Source organism: Plecotus auritus, assembly GCF_963455305.1.
Source record: "Plecotus auritus genome assembly, chromosome: 5".
NCBI classification, from domain to species: Eukaryota; Metazoa; Chordata; class Mammalia; order Chiroptera; family Vespertilionidae; genus Plecotus; species Plecotus auritus.
In genome coordinates, this window is record NC_137776.1 from 22,700,188 (window position 1) to 22,720,199 (window position 20,012).

At 52.2% G+C, this 20,012-nt stretch overlaps 1 protein-coding gene across 10 annotated transcripts in view; it reads right to left on the reverse strand.

Moving 5' to 3' along the window:
* Positions 1–441: 441 nt before the first annotated feature.
* The window catches only part of TNS1 (tensin 1), a 222,010-nt gene continuing 202,439 nt past the window's right edge, over positions 442–20,012 (reverse strand). For all 10 annotated transcript variants that reach the window (XM_080669590.1, XM_080669588.1, XM_080669585.1 and 7 more), the window contains 10 exons: positions 17,770–18,911; positions 14,715–14,801; positions 13,804–13,935; positions 13,350–13,442; positions 12,422–12,499; positions 10,582–10,653; positions 10,193–10,361; positions 9,405–9,473; positions 8,923–8,955; positions 442–5,863 (listed from right to left, as the gene is read on the reverse strand). In XM_080669590.1, the coding sequence (XP_080525716.1) occupies positions 5,719–5,863; positions 8,923–8,955; positions 9,405–9,473; positions 10,193–10,361; positions 10,582–10,653; positions 12,422–12,499; positions 13,350–13,442; positions 13,804–13,935; positions 14,715–14,801; positions 17,770–18,911 (2,020 nt within the window). In that variant the 3' untranslated portion in view covers positions 442–5,718. The remainder of the gene's footprint in view (positions 5,864–8,922; positions 8,956–9,404; positions 9,474–10,192; positions 10,362–10,581; positions 10,654–12,421; positions 12,500–13,349; positions 13,443–13,803; positions 13,936–14,714; positions 14,802–17,769; positions 18,912–20,012) is intronic.

Consider the following 20,012-nt stretch of genomic DNA (forward strand, 5'->3'; position numbering starts at 1 on the left):
CTGTCACTTGGGTCTAATGCCACCTGCCTCATGGGTGTATTGGGAAGATGAGACCTGGCAAAGGCTAGCACATAGTAGGTCTGGAATACACGGTCCTCCACCATGGGCAGCAGCCGGGCTTCTTTGTTTTTGTATCCCTTACGGCCGTTCTCTGAGGACAGTCCGAGGGGCCCAAGGGGCCCAGGGATGCTTTCGGGGGTTGTGTGAGGTCAAAACTATTTCCTTAGTAATACTAAGCTCTTGTCCTTTTCACTCCGAGAGGCACGTGTGTGGTATCACAACTAAGGGAACCAGAAGCCTTCTGAGAGGAACCCGGCTGCCTTCTGAGAAGCCAGGCATGAGAGAGCTTTGGAAAACAAAAAGCAGTGTTACTCTTTACCCCAAGCTTTTTTGTTTTAGATAATATCGTTTTTTCATAACATTTCTATTTATGTTAACATGTAGTGAGCTGAATATTGCTATGGAAGGGAATTGGAAAACATTTTTTAAATGTTCCCAGTTTTCAGTTAGAGCATGGTGAGTATGGAAAGGTAGAACCCGTATGGACAAAAGCTCCTTGGGGTCCTCAGTAATTGTTTAGTGTAAATGAGTCCTGAGCCCAAACAGTGAGTGAGAGAAGCTGCCCTGCTGTGCTGGCCCCACAGGGGTCTCAGCACCCGTGTGCTCGAATCAGCCCCAAGCCACCTCCCAGCTGCGCTGTCAGCTCGATGGGGAGCTGGAGCTGCCACGTGAGCATTTGCGATCTCCCAGGGCACCCTGCACTGCGCTAGGCATGCCTCGCTAGGTACCACCCCAAACTTGCTGAATTGCAAAGAATTCACCCAGGACCACCGGATGGAACTTGCCTACGAACTGAGCTGAGTCAGAGCCGCGGGATGGAGACGCATTCCTGTTTCCCCACTTGAGCCCCTGGGTCCAGCTGTGCTTGCTTCTTGGTCACAGGGGCCAATACATTCCTTTTTTATTTCCTTAAGCCAATTTGAGTTGAGTTTCTCTTCCAGCAGAAAGAGTCCAGATGAAAAACTCATGGTCATCAGAACCAAGACCTGGAGGTGGGAAGCCGCTGGGAGGACCAGGTGAGTGGTCCAGCGGAGGCAGCCCGGGAGCCACAGCCAGAGCGGGGGGAGGCCTTGTTTTGCCCACCAGACACCTGGCAGACCCCTTTCCAAACAACACAGCTAGACAACAGCCCAGGTTTTCTTTCACTTTTTCATTTATAAAGCCATACAATGGATCGCAAAGAAACAAAGCCGCCTACAGGAGCGGGCAGCCTCAGTGTACAACACATTCATGTCCAGGGTAAGTAGCATAATCAGGGTTTATACAAGGCGGCCGAGGCTATAGGCACGATGATACAAAATAGAAAGTATATTTCCATCTATATAAATACACAGTCAGGGCACGGGAGGAGGGCGGGTTATTCTGGTTTTCCTGCAGAGGGAAGGCCTGGGAGGCAGGGAAGGATGGGGTGGGGTAGTGAGGGACTCCTTACATTTGTTTTGAATGACATGTCAGAGGAAGGGGAGAAACAGAGAGATGCATGCAGACACAGATGTGCTCCGCATGCGCGCACACACACACACAAACCCAACACGGACACAGGAGAGTCTCAACTGCTTAACACTGATTAGAAAACCAACTTGGGACATCCCTCTACAACTGCCTCACTGCTGGGAAGAGCCAGGCGTGGGAAATAAGCACAGGTCATCCCACATTTGGGACATCTGAAGACCGCAGAGCCCACCCCATTACCAACACTGAGATTCCACCCGTCGAGGCCCTACAGGCCTCGACTCCCGATTCCTTCCACGTCCGATGATATTGAACTTGAGATCTTCCTATTGCCCACCTCCTCCAACCCAACCCTGCAGATCCCTAGAGAGATGAGCAAGATATGCACACGCATACACACGCACTTGCACGCACGCGCACACACGTCCTGTGTTACCACTGCCAGGGGACTCTGGTCTTGAGATTCCGGGGCCTGGCCCTGGGTGAAGAGTGGCTCCAGGGCCCGGCCTCTGACCTCTCCAAGAACCCCAAGTGTGGGGAGACACAGGGGCTGAGGCTGCCCTTGGACTCGGGCATTGGCCCCCTTTGATCTCCCCAGGTCCTGAAGCTGGGAACAAAGGGAGGAGACCCCGGGGCAAGGTGGCAGTGCACGTCAGGGCATAGATGTTGTCCCACCTGTGAGGAGTCTGCCCATCTCTGCTCATGCCCATCCGAGGAGGGAGGAGAATGCCCCACTCATCTCCCTCCTGGAGCCCCTTCATGGAAGGGTCACGCTCATCCAGCCAGCTGCTCCTTTTATGGTGGCACAGCCACCAAGCCCATCACCTTGTCCTGCCAGCTTCTGACACGCCCAGGGACTCCCCAAAGCCCAGTGCAGGAGGGGTCCTACCCGTCCACAAGCTTGGAGCGGCTGCAGGAAAGGCTGCCATGAGGGCCAGATCAAGGCCTTTCCCAAACCCAGGACAAGACATGTCTGTCCCTCAAACACTAGCTAGACAAGGGAGCCAGAACACATGACCTCAGGGAAGGGGATGCCAGTCACCTTGGAGGCTGATCAAACAGCTCACTTCCTCCCTATTTCCCTTCTGGGGTCTGCTCTCCATTGTTCCCATGCCCCCATGCCCGGTCCTCCCCTCTCCTTCCACCTGGGAAGAGCCATGTGGCAGCACTGGGCCTGCCTCCCTGCCTTGGAGGCTTGGCTGGATGACAGCCAGAAGCAGGCGGGGCCTGGGGCCAGGCTGAGCCCGCCTGGGGCTGTGTGGCTGAGTCACAGGCTGACCATGCCTCTCCTGGACCCGCCCCACCCCACTCCCCAGCCTACTTTCAAGACCAGACAGCACTCTCCTGGCTGACAAACGGGTTCAACACTAAACAACAGCAAATATGTCGAGGGAGGGGGAGGAGAGAAAAGGATAAACATTTACACGATAATAACAATTATCAAAAGTGCTTTCTTTTTAAGGACATCTTTGGCAAGAATATACTGCAGTGCTGCGGTGTGTGTGTGTGTGTGCGTGTGCGCACTTGTGCGCATGGGTGCACGGGCCCAACCTGTGAGATGGGAGGACTACAGTGTCTTCCCAGCCAGTGTCTGACCCAAAGGGGGGACCTCTGTGGAGACTGAGGTGCCTTCCCCATTCCTCAGGAAAAGCCAAACTCTAGGAAACCAGCTCCCTCCAGAGTGACCCAGAGAGGGAGTGAATCAGCTCCCCAGTGCCCCTAGGTCCTGCTTGCGGGGTCACCCTCAGCTCAGGTCTGGGAGGTGGGCTGGCCATGCCTGGGAGGTGGGCTGCGGTGGGCGGTGGGCAAGCATGTGAGAAGGCTGACCCTGGGCCCGGGTCTGCCCGATGGTCTAACCCTCCGCTGGCCTCAGTGTGGAGAGGATGTCCAGACCAGGAGGAGAGTCCCGGGCTGTCCAGTGGGAGGTTAGATATTGACAAAGGAAGGGGTGGAATTTCTCCTATGGAAAAGAGAGGGGGAGGTGGGGAAGGGGGAGAGGGAATCCCAGGATCTGGCTTGAATGCCTCAGAAGGAAGAGCACTTTGGAAGAACCTTAGTCACCAAGCACAAGGTTTCAATCTTTGGGAAGCGGGGGCTGCTCCCCATCTTCGTTAGACACTCTCCTTTCTAACTCCCTGAAACAGTATGTCCACACAGATACAGCTTCTTGGAGGAGAAAAAATACAAGAGACACACACACTCCCCATGCCCACTACACTCACCCATGTCCCCCGCTGGCTCACACACCCGCTCCAGCCCTGGTGAGGGGGCTTCTCTTGGGACCTGATGGCCAAGGCCTAGGCTTGCCAGGAAATAGGGGGCCAAAGGAGATGGAACACGTGCACCCTTCCCTGCTAAGCCCCAGACAAAGTCTAGGGAAGGCCAAGGCCAGGGCAAGGAGACCCCTGATTGCTCCAAGGACAAAGGCCCCTACATTTCAGGCTTCCCTTATATATAGAAAGAGGGATGGGAATTGGTTTTTGCCCAGGGAGGCAATAAAGCAATATGGGAAAACAATAAATACTTCTTGTCAATTTACCTATTCTTTTTTCAACCTTTTCTTATATTTTATTAGCTTACAGAGTCTGTCAGTATGTCTCACATATATATTATATATATTTATATATCAGTACAATGCCTCTCTCTAGGGGACCCTCAGAGGCTTAAGAAGCCCCTCAAGAATGGAGTCCTGGTGACTTTTCTATTCGAGCTGAGAGTACTTGGGTGGAGGTCAAGGGGTTCCCAATTGCCCAGGTGGACTCCAGGCCCTTTGGCCTAAAGGCACGCCTTCTGCCCTCTGCTCACGGGCAGCTTGTCTCTGCTAGCGAAACCAAGGCAGAAGTGGGAACAGCAAGGCTTTGGTATTGTACACAGGCCATGTGGTATATAGGCAGCAGCCCAGAGCTCTGCTGAGTCACCTGGACAGCCCAGCGGAAGTCAGGCCCCAAACCCCGGCAGAGGGGAGGACAGGACCCCAGGTGTCCCCTGGGCCTTGCTGAGCAGGGCTCTTGGAAGCAGGTTCCCCAGGATGAGCCCAACAGGGGGACCCTGCAGGACAAAACAGAGCTGGGCAGATCAGGAAGGCTCGATCCCCAGCACCCAAAAAGACATCATGCAGATAGGCCGGTCTGAGATAAGGCTGGTGTGGTCTTGGCAGCCAAGAATGGGCTGAGGGCTGAGAGCTGGGGTGAGTGGCCTGCCCATCTTGCCACACAACTTGGGGAAGATGCCTGGAGGTCAAAGCCACTGTGGCTGATGGGTCACTTCCCCAAGGCTATGGAAATGCACGTCTCCATCTCTTCCAACCAATGGTCCCGTCTCCTGGCCGAGGCAGGGCGGTAGCCCCACTCCTGCTGGGGTCTTTGCCAAGGAGAAGGGGCTGGCAGCATGTGGGGCCAGTAGAGTGCAGGTGCAGGGACCAAGCCAGAGCCTGTCACCCATATTCCTGGGTGCTCCTGGGGAAGAAGGCTGGCATCCCCTCCCTGATGCTGGGTCACCCCAACTCTGACCTCTGGACAGTATGCACATGCGTGCAAATATGGAACATGGACAAGTACACTTGTTTATAATTCTAGCTGAGAGTCAAATATAAATCTGAGTGTGAGGATGTGGGAGCAGATATATACACAACCCCACATACATTCCCACGCAAACTATACATCAGAGGCAGAGCAGAGAGACCTTAGGTACCTCGGGTCTGAGATACTTTCAAAGCAAAAGTTCTGCCACGTGATGTCCCATGCGGCTCCTTTTGGTTTGACAAGGTACCCTAGAGGGGGCCAGAAAACGATTCTCTTGACTTGATTTCTCCTTGCAAAGCAGTTGGGCTATGGAGACATTTTTCCATTTTCCCCAAAAATATGGGTCCCCAAGGAGGCCAGCTCTGCCTCCTGTGAGGAGCTGCGTCCGCTGGGAGGGTGAGAGGGAGTTAGGTGGACCTGCTTCGTTTTGGAGACTTTGGGGGTTGCGCAGTAGCCATCTACCCAAGGGAATCCGAGTTATCCTCCTCCATCCTTTTCTTTCTTTCTCTCCCTCTCTACCCCGCCCCTCCACAATTCACTTCCCTCTCCCCATGTCACACTTTCTTCTCTCCTTCTCCAAAATTGGCCCAAAGTCCTCCTTCTGGATTCAGAGGTGGTCAGGATTCACGGGTCCCCTCCCCACATGCCCCATCCCCACTGCCCTGGCCCGGGGCATCGGGTGAGTTCATCTCTTCTGGCCGGCACTCAGCATGACCTTGGAGACAAAGTTGACAATGGCGGAGGCAGGCTGGTTGGGATCAAGCTCAGCAAAGAGGTGGCAGGCGTTGTCCGTGGTGCTGCCCTGCTTCCGGGCCACAAAGCCGAAGAGCCTGCAGGGGCAGAAGAGGGGTGACAGGTGAGTGGCGAGGGCAAGAGGGGCCAAGCCTTGGAGAGGTACCCAAGTGAGCAAGCTTATCTTCAGGCTGACCTCTCCCTGCATCTGTCCACATCTCCTAAGCACAGGGATTGGGGTGGGGGAGACCAAAAGAGAATCCTCTCTCTCTTCCACTGACAAGACAGTCAAGTGACAAGAAATGACAGTGGCACTGGTTTCAGAGGAGGCACAGAAATTCCCCTTTTGCAGTGGGGTGGAGGAGGAGTAGGGAGGAGGAGCTGCAGGCAAGTGACAAGACTGGACAGAGAGGTGGATACGAAACCAAAAATAAAATGGGGACATTCCTAGCTGAGCTTCTCTCAGTCCGTCTCAGCCCCACCCTCACCCAACTGTTCTTACACACCACACAAACACAAATGAATAAAATGCCGCCTGCCCGTCAAAGGGCTGGACCTCCTCAGACACCTGGGGAAGGTCGGGGAGACAAAAGGACAAGGGTCAGGACCTTCCCCCCACCACACACGCATTTCTCTTGGGCTCCGGAGAATGGGAGGAGAGGGAGGGAGACCCCACACCTGTTCCCCCAACCCCCACTCCCTGCACCAAGAATGGAGTGAGCTGGCATTCTCTCTGCAAAACAGAGTTAAAAATATGAGAGCAGAGAACAGAATGTCAACTCAGGTCCCCTCCTAGCCAGCGCATTGCTAATTAGAGTGAGATGGGGCAATCGGGACAGCTGGGGATTCCGATGGAAACCCCTCTCCCTGGGACTGGACCACAACAGCCAAAATTAGAAAAGTTGGGTCCGGCTTGCAGCCATGCACACGCATGTGTGTACACACCCTGGGCTTCCTACAGCTGTTTCAGGGCCTGGGAATCACTGAGCCAGAGGTCTGGGGTAATGGTCTAAGTAGTGGAAAAGCCTGGGGCCAGGAACAACCCCTGAGTCCCCTTTCCAGGCTTGCTGGGCTCCTTGGTGCAGTGGAGGACGCTCAGGGCACCAGCGGGGAGAGGCTCTGAGTTGTGGGCTTGAAGGCACGCCAACCCTTGTGGCCAGGTTCTGCCATGGTGGAGAGTCTGCCAACCTCATAGCCTAAACACCACCTGCCTCCCTCTCTTGATGTTTACATCAGCTCCAAGACTCCCAGGGCCAGCTCAACAATAGCCAAATCCTTTCTCTGCTTAGGGAAGTGGATCCAGGCAAGAAACCTCAACCCCAGGGGCATGGAGGAGCACTTACAAGGACCTGAGAGCTAGGCCCTCTTTACTTTGGGGCCTCAGGCATCTGTGTGCCTCACCCTAGTCCCATCCCCAGCCGGCTCCCTCGGCTGGTGCCCCCCCCCACCCCCTGCCCCAAGTAAGGTCAGGTCAGCAGGAAGCTCAGTGCAAAACCAGTTCCTGAATGAGGAGAATGAGTTACAGGCCTGGGACCAGCCCACTCCTGTCCCTGACCTTCTCCCCGCACAGAGCCCAGTGGTCAGTGAGCAGGAGCTTCCTCAAATAAGAAGTTCTGTCCTCCTGGTTGGTGGCAGGAACACAGAGACCTCAGTGAGCCCTGTGAGCCCAGGAGAAGGCTGAGGCAAGTGTGAGGCAAGCTTTGAGATGGCCGGACACCTGGGTCCTCCTTCCGCTGGGCTGCTAACTCGTCCTGTGACCTGGGGCACACTGAGGTCTCCTTCATTTCACATAGCCCCACTGCTGATCATGCTAACTAACTGCGGGTCAGTTCCATTCCTTCTTGACCGAGGTGGCCTCACTGTGACTCCTCCTCACTCTCCTCCTCCCTGCTTCATCCGTCCTCTCATTTCTTCCTTAGACAAATATTCATCAGCCCTTCCCACGTGACAGACATAACCCTGTCCTCAGGAAGCTTGCACTCTGGTGGCCATGCCTCCCTGTCCCCTCGAAATGATCTCTGTCCCACCCCCACACCCATTACTACCTATTCAAATTGTGCCTGTCTTTTAAGACCCATTTTTTAAAATGTAAGTTCTTCCCCCAAACCACCCTGACTCTCCCCCTGCCTAGAATCTGTCCCATGCACTCTCCTATGTGACATCCACAGACACAATGAGCTGCACCCTGGTGGCATGTTGCGTACAGCAGTGGTTTTAATTTTTTAACAGTAAAACTTCTCTTTTTCTAAAACAATCTTATATGAAGTCCAAATATAGAAAGTTGACAGCAGTGCGTGTTTATGGCTATAAATGTATCAATTCAACAGCACACCTTTCACCATTATAAAGTCAACCAGTAGAAATGTGAGCCCATATTTGCATGAGCCCAGCAGAGTAAAGTGTGGAATTACAGACCATAATGGTAATCTGTGTCAGCTTCAGCAGCCAGGTTATTCCCACACTTCGTCTGGGTTTTGTGATATAGAGAAAACCCTGACTCATACTGATACACAACTGCAAATTGTAACAAAGTTTTTCCTCCCTTCTTAAGAGCTCAGTTACAAACTGAGGATCCTAGGGTTCTGCGGAACACAGTTTGAAAACCACTACAGCATGTTAATGTTTATACATGTGTCCTATCCACTGTGCCAATGGCGGGACTCTTGGGGTTAGAGTTAGCCTTCTGGTCAGTGTGAATCCTCCCAGGGCTAAGTTCCTCTGAGGCACTTAGGAAATGCTGAAAGGATGGAGGCATCAACCAAAAAGTCCCAGGGTCTTCCCAGAATTCAGACCTTCTGGGCTCTCATGTTCTGATGAAGTCTAGCCCAGCCATGCAGAAGTCCACCCAAAGAGTAGACTGGGAATCAAGGAGGCCAGGATTGGGGCAGAAAAGATCATTTAAACAACTCTGCCCCACTGTCATCACCTCATTAAACTCGGCTTCCTGTCCAATTCCTCAGATCCCTACTGGCCTAGTCCTGGTAGAGGGAAGGTGACAAGATTGGAGGCAGAAGGCAAAAGACCTGGCTGCCTGGTCCAAAACTGAGTGACCCTCGCTGCCCTTTGCCTCCAGTTAGTCCTGGATTCTCAACCTGCCCCTGCTCTCCCCACCCCCAAAGAGACCAGCCAGCTGGGATGGGGGAGAAGTCACACTTACTTAGCAGGGGCACCTCCCTCTGTCTTCATCCACCTGTGGAGAGAAAGATGGTACAGCGTAATCCACTACACCTTCTCCCCGGAGCTCAACCCCGTGCATGCCCAGACCTTCTGGGGGAAGACAGAGGAGCCCCACTATGGGTTGGGGGGCATTCAGATAAAGAGAACTGTGGCCTGTCTCCCAAGGTCCCTCCCCAGTGTAGAGAGAAGCAGATTCAGGATCAGGAACAAGACAGAGGGGGCGAAAGTGGGCATTTGAGTCCCTGAAAGGGTCTCCAAATTTGTTGTGGAAAAAACTCAGAAGGATGCCCAGCACAATTACTTTCACTCTCACAGACACAGGCAGATCTTCAAGCTGAACCAAAAAATGCACACAAGCACACATACGTTCACCTGCACACACACGCACACACACGTGTGCACACACAGAGACTTCCGTGTTCTAGAGCTGGCTGGGAGGGAAGGTGTCTACATGAGACTCACTTTCTCTCCTGTGGATCCAGGTCACAGAAGGTGACAGTGTTGAGAGGGTAGTGTCGTCTGAAGAAGAGCCTGTGGTACAGACATCAGATAGACAAAGAGTGAGTGTTGAAGTGACAGATCAGGCCACCTTCCCATCATCTGTGGCTGCTGTAGGTCAACACAGCCTCTCCCTTGTGACCAAGATAACCTGGGCTGCTCACACTGGGGACATAAGCAATGCACGGAGATAGATAGATGTGTCAGAGAAACATCTCTCAAATGCTACAGGTTAGGAAAAGGAGAAAGAAACTGGCATTGAGGGATGAGAAATGGGGGTACCTTGGTGGAGGAAGGATAGGGGTGGGGGAACATGTTAGAGAGCATGGGAGGAAGGGTTCTGTTCTAGAAAGCAGGTACTTTTGTCAGTTGCATTTTCAGCTGTATACCCAATGCAGGCATATTTGTAGAAAGACGGAAAATGGGTAGATGGATAGGAAGATAGACGGAGGCATAAATGAGTGAAGGAATAAATGGAGGAGTATAGATGGGGGAATGAATGGATGCAGAGATGGATGGATCAACTGGTGAGTGGGTGAGCAAGGGGTGGATGGATGGATGGATGGATGGATGGATGGATGGATAGATGGATGGATAAATGGATGGATGGACAGGTGGCCGGATAGACAAGAGGATGGATGGGAGATAGATGGGTACAAGGCATGAGTCAATTGGTAAGTGGGTGGGTAAATGGAAGGATAGATGGGTCACAGGAGGAGAGCCTAACACAGAAGTGGGCAGAAGATTCTTACTTTCTCTGGTTGTCAGTCAATGTGATTCCTTGGGCAGACACTTTGAAGTGAACGATGGTGGCAGCTGGCGTGGGGTCAGCAGCCAGTGTCTCGGAAGTGGCTTTGGAGATGGCCTGGGGCCCAGTGAGTGACTCCATGTCCACAGAGTTGACGAAGAGCACATTGCAGGCTGGAAGAAACCCACCCAAGGAGATGTCATGGGAACTGGAGTGGGTGGGGACGACCCCCAGGTGCTCTCTTCAGGCCAATCTCAAGCCAAGGCACCTGAGCCCAGAAATGTGGTGTGCCCACCCAGAGACATTTGTGTCTGGGAGTGATGTCCAGCCTGCACCTGCAGGAGGGGACAGGGTAGAAAGGAGGAAAGGCCTGGGCAGGGTCTGGCCACTCACCTGCCCCTTGCTTTAGCAGGTCGGTGGTTGAGTTGGCAGGGCCCGAGCTATCTTTCGAGTCATCTGTGGGATCTGAGACAAAGATTTCATTCAGCCAGTAATTAAAACTCTAGACCTGGAAAAGATCCCCAGTCTGGATGGGCCTACGGCGAGCTCTGCAAATGCTTTGTGCAATGGATACTGCTTTTCATATCAGACCCTGGCAGCTGGTACATGCATGTCCAGTTGGAATGGTCAATACCTGCTTGCTGGTTGAGAGCTCTAGATTCCAACAGTGCTGGGTTGAGACCCTCAGCCCAGGACCTCCTAAGTATATATAAAGTGGAAATGATGGTGATAGAAGTGTTTCAGTGGGTTTTTTAAATGCTCCATGAATAGTGTTAGCCCAGTGCTTGGCATAAAGCATGCCTTCAAGTGGCAGTTGGTGGTATTGTTCTTTTGTATTGATGTCTGTGTAGATCAATAAATGTCTCCATTCATTAAACACTTAAATAGCACAATTATAATTTCAATATTAAAAAGCATCAAGTACCATTTACACCAGTGTTTTTCAGACTTTGCTGTGCAGACTTGTAAATACCAGAGAACCTGATTAGGTGGGACTTGAGAATAGTTGCACTTTAAACAAGGTCCCGGGGGTGTTGATGCTGCTGGCCTGGGGATCAGGCTTGGAGAACTACTAGTTTATACAATGTAAATATCAGTTTGATCATTGCTGAATTACTTTGGTAAATTCTGTAGAAATATCATTTAATTAGTGTCTAACTGTCATGGTTAATAATGCTATTTAAGTTGCATTTGAACTTTTAAGCTAATAATGCTAGTCAATTATCATTAATAATTCAATGAATCGAATTGGATACATAGAGACTATCAAACAATATTGGAGGTTTTCTATGTAGGCAAAAACCTCAGGAGCTCCAAGAGAGAAGAGGAAGTCCCAGGGGCACTTCTGAATATCTTATTATTGAACAGAGGGAGAAGGCACCTCGGCTCCCAGTTTCCAGACCTCAAATTCAGGGCCAAGCATATTCCCCTCCTGTGGGCACTGTGTACTTGGGGGCTGGGGATAGAAGCCTGTGCTATAATAGAAGCTTCACTTTGAAGAGCTTGGGGTCCACCTGCCATCTCCAAGGGTGGGACACCCCTCTGAGAGAAGCTGAAACCTCCTTTGCTGGCCCCGGGTCTCACTCGGATTCTCATCCTCTATGTCCTGAGGCTCTCGGGTTCCAATCAAACATCCCACAATCAAAAGTGGGCTCGCTCTTCCCTATCAGCTCAGTGTCGCCTCAGTCAGGGGACATCCTGTCAGCCACACAGACTAGAAACTCCAGGGACATCTGACCATCCCCTTTCCTTCCCACGCCATGCAGAGCCAGCCACCTCTCCTCTAAGATGTCCCTCCAGAGTGCTGTCTCCTGTCCATTCAGGCCAACCTCCCACCCCAGGGCGCCCCATGACCTAAATCTGCCGCCCCTCCCGCTCCCCTCGGCCCTGCCCACCGACTAGCAGCTCACCCTCTGTACAAGGTCCTCCCACGACTGTCTCCTGGGATGAGGCTTATTCTGATAATTCATTTGAATTTCTTTAAGCCTCCAGAGAATTTTCTAGAACAATCTGGCAAGTCAATTATGTACATTCCTGGAGTTAAGCTTTTTAATAAATGTTTCCTTTTTTTTTTTTAAAGTGGAAAAAAAGAGGTGGTTTCAAGTTTCCCCAGATGGCAAAATGACCCATGTCCTCCAAGCCTGGCCCAAGCTCTGGAGTGCTGGCAGGGCCAAGAAACGAAGGGGGCCAGTTCAAGGGTGGGCTGGGAGATGGAGGAGTGTCAGGTTCCTACCTCGGTTTGGAATGACCAGCTTACAGGGCAGGGCCAGCGGGATAATGGAGTGCTGGTAGACCAGGGCAGAGAGAGATCCTGTGGGGAGGGAAACGGCATGTCATAGCAGCTTTGCTGGAAGTGGGCTGGAGCACTGAGGGAGCCCACCACCCCACCATGATCAGCTTCTTCATTACCCTCCCGCATTCCACCAACGAAACTGAAAATCCACTCCCTCTTAGCGAGACCCAAGGGAGAATATCCCAACGGCTCATCCTAGCAGTCATAGGTTACTTAACAGCTTTCCTTTAGAGAAAGTTACTCCCAACATCTCTCCCAAGCCCCTCCATCTGCCAGGGCCCCTCTCAGGACAGTGCAGCAGAGGACTCAGAGAATCGTGGGATCAAATCCCAGCTCAGTCACTTATTAGCTGTGTTCTTGTGTAAGCCTAACTTCCATGAACCTCCATGTCCTCATATGTAAAACTAGAGGCCTGGTGCACAAAATTCGTGCAAGGGGCTCGGCCCTCGCAGCCGTGGCCCTCGCAGCCCCAGCTTCATCCTGAAGGACATCGGTCTAATTAGCATATTACACTTTTATTATTATAGATGGGACAATGGCACCTACCATGCAGGATTGTCATGAGATCAGAAGTAATAGAAGGGACCTAGACAGTGACTTTCACATAGTAGGTGGTCAATAAAGGAAACTGTTATAGCTATTATTCAAATTACAATGATAACAAGTCTCAGTGGGGTAGGACATCTATCAAGAGGAATCTGGCAGAGTGAAGGGACTGGAGGACAGAGGAAGGGAAACCACTGTCCATTTCTCTGCTGTGTCTAGGACAAGAGGGGTGGGCAGAACCGAGGCCGGGGGAGGTGGGCCCAGGGCAAGCCTGAGGCTCTCTGCAGGCCAACTGGGGAGACAGAAGTGGGGGAAATCTCACCAAAGTTTGGCTCGTTGGGGCAGCCCTTGAGCTTGACTCCTCGGGGGCCGGTCTCTATCAGGAAATGTCTCACCAACTCATGGGTCATGTCCCCTGGGATGAAAAGGAAGAAATGAGTACCAGTCACTTCTCATGGTGCCCTCCCAACACCTCCCACCATCGATTTCTGACTTCTCCAGTGTGCAGGGCTTTGACGGGAGAACCCTGGAATGGAGGGACTGCCTCTCCTTTCCTCCCTCTCAAGGAAACACAATCACAGAGACCCAATAATCTGGCTTCCCTGTTCTCTGACCCCAACCATCACCAAGCCCAAGACTTGCTCTGCTAAAGAGGGTTTAGCAGGGACCAGCTCCCATGAGAACTAGAAACCTGCCCAGCCCCCAGGTCCCTCTGGCTTTGAAGAGACCATATGGATCACCTAGTCCTGAGGCCCAGTTAGAGAAGACAGTGTTACCTTTCTTATTCTGCTGCATGATGGTCGGAGGGGGAGAAGACACCTTCATGGCCAGCCCATAGGCTCCTCGGAAGGAGTGGCTGTCACGGATGATGAAGGCCCCGGGCTCCTGGTCCTTCAGGAGAGCGATGGCTGGGTTGGGAGGGGATTGGGGGAGAAGAGGAAATAAGAAATTAATGGCACTGGCTTTCCTTAAGTCTCATTAGGCCTCTGGAACCTCATTCTTTCTTAAGTGAGAGAAGACTCTTTAAAGTGAGAATTCAAACACTCTTAAGGATCTTTCTATACTGGAATTGGCAAACTTTTTCTGTAAATAGCCAGATGTAAATATTTCAGGCTTTGCAGGCCATGCAGTCTCTACTGTAACTGCTCGACTCAGCCACTGCTACACAAAAGCAGCCACAAACAGGATATAAATGAATGGATGTGGTTGTGTTCAATAACACTATAGTTACCAAACAGGCAGCAGTCTGGATTTGACCTAAGGGTCACGTCACCAACACCCTGTCCTATGTCCACACAGACTTTCTCTAGGGGCCTGAGGTGGGCCTCATCTCCACCCATATAGCCCCAACTTTATTTTTCCGTAAAATATACAAAAATTTCCCACATCATGCAGATGGAGAGCTAACATTTCCTACTATCTTGGCCGGCCTTTTACTTTGCCCAGAAACCAAGACTTTGCTCATTTTAAGGATCCTTCAAAGAAGTGCTTACAATCACTGCTCTGCTCCCCCACACTTCACCAGAGCGACTGCTCTTCCTGTCTGACCTTGATCCCAGCCCTCTCTCTATGACCACTACCTACCGCAAAGAAAAAGGAGTCTACTTAAATTTCTTGCCCAGGGGAGGCCCAGAGGGCAGCAGCCAGCTATGACTTTGGATGGACCCCAGGGCCCCCCAGCACTCACCCTGCTCTCTGGAGATCTCGGGTTTGTACCAATACTTGGAAGTGTCCTGGACAAATTTCACTTTAGCCCGGGTCTCTGGGCTGTTGTCTAAAGGAGAAAAAAAAAGTGATATGGGTTAAATTGTGACCCCCCCAAAAAGATGTGTGGGGGTCCTAACTCCGATACCTGTGAATGTGACCTATTTGGAAATAAGGTCTTTGCATATGTAATCAAATTAAAATGAGGTATACAGGATTAGAATGGTCCCCAATCCAATATGACTGGTGTCCTCATAAGAGGAAGAAAAGATACAGAGACACAAGGGGAGAGCACCATGTGAACGTGGGGGCAGATTGAAGAGATGCGTCTACAGCCGAGGGACACAGAGCACTGCCAGCAATGAGAAGCCGGGAAAAAGGCCTGGAGCAGACGCTCCTCCCTCAGAGCCTCCAGAAGGAGCCAACCCAGCCAACACCTTGATTTTGGACTTTTGGCCTCCACTACTGTGAAAGAATAAATTCTGTGTCTTCAGCATAAAGTCTGTGGCACTTTGTTATGCTGCCTTAAGAAAGTCAGTCACCTCAAACATCAGCAGAGTATTGCTCAAGAGCCCTGAGCAGCTTTGGCATCCTCTCTGTCCACCACCAACCGTGTGCCACAGAGCTGCTCTCCTGCTGTCTGTCCACCACCAACCACCATGTGCCACAGAGCTGCTCTCCTGCTGTCTGTCCACCACCAACCACCATGTGCCACAGAGCTGCTCTCCTGCTGTCTGTCCACCACCAACCACTGTGTGCCACAGAGCTGCTCTCCTGCTGTCTATCCACCACCAACCACCGTGTGCCACAGAGCTGCTCTCCTGCTGAAGGGCTGGCACAGCATTCTCCCTGGGCCAATGAACCCCACTCCACCCCATCTCCTTTCTCTATAAGATTCAGACTAGACCCTTTTTGCAGCTTCTTTCCCACAGTCTAAGACACCCAGTTCTAGCCCCTTTCTCCAGAGGCTCAATGTCCCAACTTTATCATAACAACCTTGAGGACTGGGCAGAAAGAACATTTCGTTCCACTTCTCCCCAATCCCCTCCTCATTCCCATGTGGAAAGCCTGAGTTCTTTATCATAGAGGGCAAAGGAGTCGCTCCTGCTCTAGAACAAACAGGGTAAGGTTCAGCCTAGAATTTGAAAGCCATCTCATATGTCACATACCCCACTTCTCTGGCAGATGCTCCCACCCCAGACCCTCTGCAGACTTGGGATGATTTCACAGAACAATAGGTTCTAGAAGGACCTCTGAGAGCATCTAGTCCAACCTCCTACTCTAAAATGAGGAAAGTGAGGTTCAGAGGTGAGTGAGCTTCCCAAGCCCATGTGTGAGCCTTTCCATGGGTAATAGAACGGCTCCTGTTAGACCTTCCCGGGTGAGAAGACCCAGCAGCCAGTTCAGTGCCTGTTACACCATAGCTTCCTGCTAGGTATTAGGATGTGTGCCCCTCACTCTCCAACCTCTTCCTTTATCTTTGGGAACAAAAGGAAATCAAAAGAGGAATGGGTGAAGAGGGGAAAGGAATATTCCAATTGTACATGTTTCCTCTCCTTTCTTGAGAGAGGGGCAGAACAGAGGGAACCTATGTTGATGATGCAGTAAAGCTCAGGGCATCCAGACCAGGGACAGGGGTGGGTTGTGTGTCCAGTGCTTAGTCAATTTCAACCTGTCACTTAAACTCTGGTAGGCTCCTGGGACCTGTCTCTGGAGGACAGTGAGGGGCTAGATCAGCTCCCTCTCCTGAGCTGTGCACTGGGGGAGGCCACTGGGCTAGCCAGCTGGGCCGTGCAACTGTTGCAAGCTGCCTTTCTCTGCTCTGAAGCCCCAGCCGCTGGTGCTGGGCCTGTCTAATGAGCTGTCAGAGGCGGCTGCAGCCCCATGTGCCTTCCTGTGTTGACTCCAATGGCTATTTTAAGCAGGGAAGATGGTGGGAAACAGGAAATGTCCCAACTACTAGAAGTTTTGCATCCTCAAAGGAGAGGAGCTGGGAACCAGATGTCTCTTGTGGGCAGCAGGAAGCAGGGGCGTGCAGGGGCACTGTAGAGTCCTGGCTTGGCAGGCTCAGGGCAGGACCTAGTAGTGACACGTTGAGAATCCAGGCAGCTGGGGCCCATTCCAGGCTGCCCAAAGCATTCCCAATCTTCCTTGAATGCCTCAGGGCCCTGGGGTCTTCTGCACACAGGCAGGTTCCAGGTCTGGATGAGAAGCTGCATATCAGCTGAGGCCTTGACCTTTGTGTCTGGATAATGAGCCCTCTCAGCAGAAGCCAAGAGGCCGAGTTCTGGTGACGAGTGAAGAATTCAGTGTGCAAACCTGCACAGGCTTCAGTGAAGCCGGGTTGGCAGAAACTAGACTCCAGTGAAATGCCCTGGCCTTGGCCCGTATCACATCTGGCTGCCAGATCTATTATTAGTTATGTGTGCATAGTGGGGACCCAGATGGGAACAAGGGGCTGGCAAAAGGTTTGGCGGTCCAGGTTTGGAAGGCAGAGTGTCAAGGTTGTACTAAATCACCATAACCCTCAAGATAGGGAAGCCTGATCCAACAACTCCAATGTTTTAGCAGCACTAGTTTGGGTAGTATGGGACTGGATTGGCAGCTTGGCCCTGCCATTTCTTAACTGTCTGACCCTGGACAACGACTGAGCCCTCCAAGCCCGTTTCCTCATGTGTGGCTGTGAGGATGAATGAGAGACTGCTTAGCTCAGAGCCTGGTGCACAACATGTGCTCAACAAGTGGGAGTGGCTCCGGTAATCATAACAATAATACTAACATTATTATTATTTTCACCATCCTCCTCATCATCACCAGCAGCTTCATCCCTGCCCCACAGTCACCACAACCATAGTACAATTAATTCCGTTGAGGACACCTCCAAATCCCATTAAACAGATAAGGCAACTGAGGCCCACAGCCAGTGATCCACCCACAGTTGTCTGCCAAGAGGATGCCAGAACAGAGAGCAGTTCAGATACCCTAACTGGTGGACTTAACCTGTCAGCAGGAGACGCAGAGGTGAAGGAGAGGCCCACCTGGCATGGAGTACTTGGAGAAGTCAGGCAGAGTGTGTGAGAAGGAGACAGTGCTGCCCCCACTGGGACTGGACATGCCACTGGCGACAGGCGAGGACGACACCTTCCCATTGATGGTGGCATAGTTGGGGAGGCTGCCCACTCGGTCTCCCATGGACATCCTCCACTTCTCTGGCAAGGCCGGTGTTGGACTCCCTTGCCGGAAGGCTGCCGAATCTGGTGAAGGGGAGGTGGCGGGGCTGCTCAGGCCCGGGTAGTAGGCAGGAGACACAGGGAAGGAGGGCGTGGAAGGAGCCTGGTAGCCAGAGGCACTGCTCTGCCGGGACAGCGTGGGTCTCCGGTCCTCAGGGGTGGAGTAGCCACCATAGGCCACGTGCCGATCTAAGCTGGGGCTGCCAGGAACCATGGATCCAGATGCTCCAAGATGACGGCCCAGGCTGGGGCTTCCGGGGCTGGATATTGTGTTGCCATGGAGATTGGAGGCCAAGTTGCCCTGGTGGGCTCCGGGATGCCGACCTAGGCTGGGGCTCCCTGGAGTGGTGGCCACATTGCCAGGGAGGCCTGAGGCTTGGTAGGCCCCCGGCTGCTGGCCACGGCTGGGGCTCCCTGGAGTGACAGCCACACTGCCATGGAGGCCTGAGGCCTGGTAGGCCCCAGGGTGCCGGCCTAGGCTGGGGCTTCCTGGAGTGGTCACTGCACTGCTCTGGGGGCTGGAGACTGCATTACCATGGAAACCAGTTGCTGGTGGGCCCATCACCTGGCGGTGGCTCAAACTGGGGCTGCTGGGGGCAGCCATGCTGGGGTTGACAGCTCGGCGGCCAAAGCCAGGGCTGGAGGGAGTGTTGGTGCCCACTGTCCTGTGGCGTGCTTGAGGGCTCCCAGGGACAGCGTGGACACCAGACGCATTGAACTGAGGCCGGGCCTGGCTTTCTGGGGAGCTGAACTGCTGAAGTGAGTAGTCGGGGCTGCTGTAGCTGCTGCCCACGGTCGGAAGAGGAGAAGAACTCTGGTAGCTTCTCTGAGCAGAAGGGCTGGCCTGGCCCAGGCTGCCGGAGCGGAAGCCAGAATCCAGCAGAGGCTGGGTGGGTGTCCGGGGGCCCTGGTCACTGCTCTCCCCCGATGGGAAACTCCCCACCGAAGTGCTAGAGAGAGAAAGGGCAGAGTGAGATGTCAGCAAATGTACTTAATGAAGAACAGGTTTTCAGTGAGCACTCAGACCTCCCTCCCACCACTAGCAACAGCAGCAAGAGTTCCACTTGCACGCATGGGAATGTCAAGGCTTTTACATCATCCTATGGCACCATCAGAAGAAACTGAGGCTCAGATAGGTTAAGCAATTGGCTCATGATCACACGCTCATAAAAGACCAGGGTTTCGAGTCAGCTGTGTCTGATTCCAAAGCACATGTTTTTTCCACTGTACTACTCTGGCTCCTGAACCAAAGTCAAAGCGAGAAGCGCTCTTCCATCGAAACTGAAGGTGACTGAGTCTAATGAACAAAATAAACTAACAAACAAAATAGAAACAGACTTCTAGATAGAGAACAGACTGACAGCTGTCAGAGGGGAGGGGTGGAGGGGGGCTAGGTGAAAAAGGTGAAGGGATTAAGCCAAGGGGGAAAACTCATAGACACAACAGTTTGGGGATTACCAGAGGGAAAGGGGGATGGGAGAAGGTAGAAGAGGGTGAAGGAATGCATGGTGAAGGAAGGACACAATACAATATACAGACGATGAATTATAGAATTGTACGCCTGAAACCTATATGATTTTATTAACCAATGTCACCCCAATAAATTCAATGGAATTAAACTAAAAAACTGAAGGTGACTTCTTGTCAACTCCATATCACAGAAACTGAACACTGGAGAGGGGGCCAAACCACCAGGATCCCGTTCCCACCCTGATTCAGTCTCCCCAGGTGTGCCATCATTACCTGTAAATGTTGTGGGTGTCAGAATTGTGCTTTCATTCCTGGGTAGCTCCAAAAACCAAAGATAAGGAAGTCTCATCGAGGGAGATTTCAGCTCATTATAAGGTCTGCTCTCCAGCCATTGGACCTGGCCAGTAACGGAGCGAGCTGCCTTGCATAGTAATGAGACTCGCATCACTAGGAACATTTAAGCAAAGGCTAACTAACCTCTTGACCTGGCTGTTGTGAGGGAATATCTTCCATTGGAAGGTTAGATTAGAAGAGCTCAGAGGTCGAACCCAATTCTAAGACTGATAAAATTCAGTTGAGGA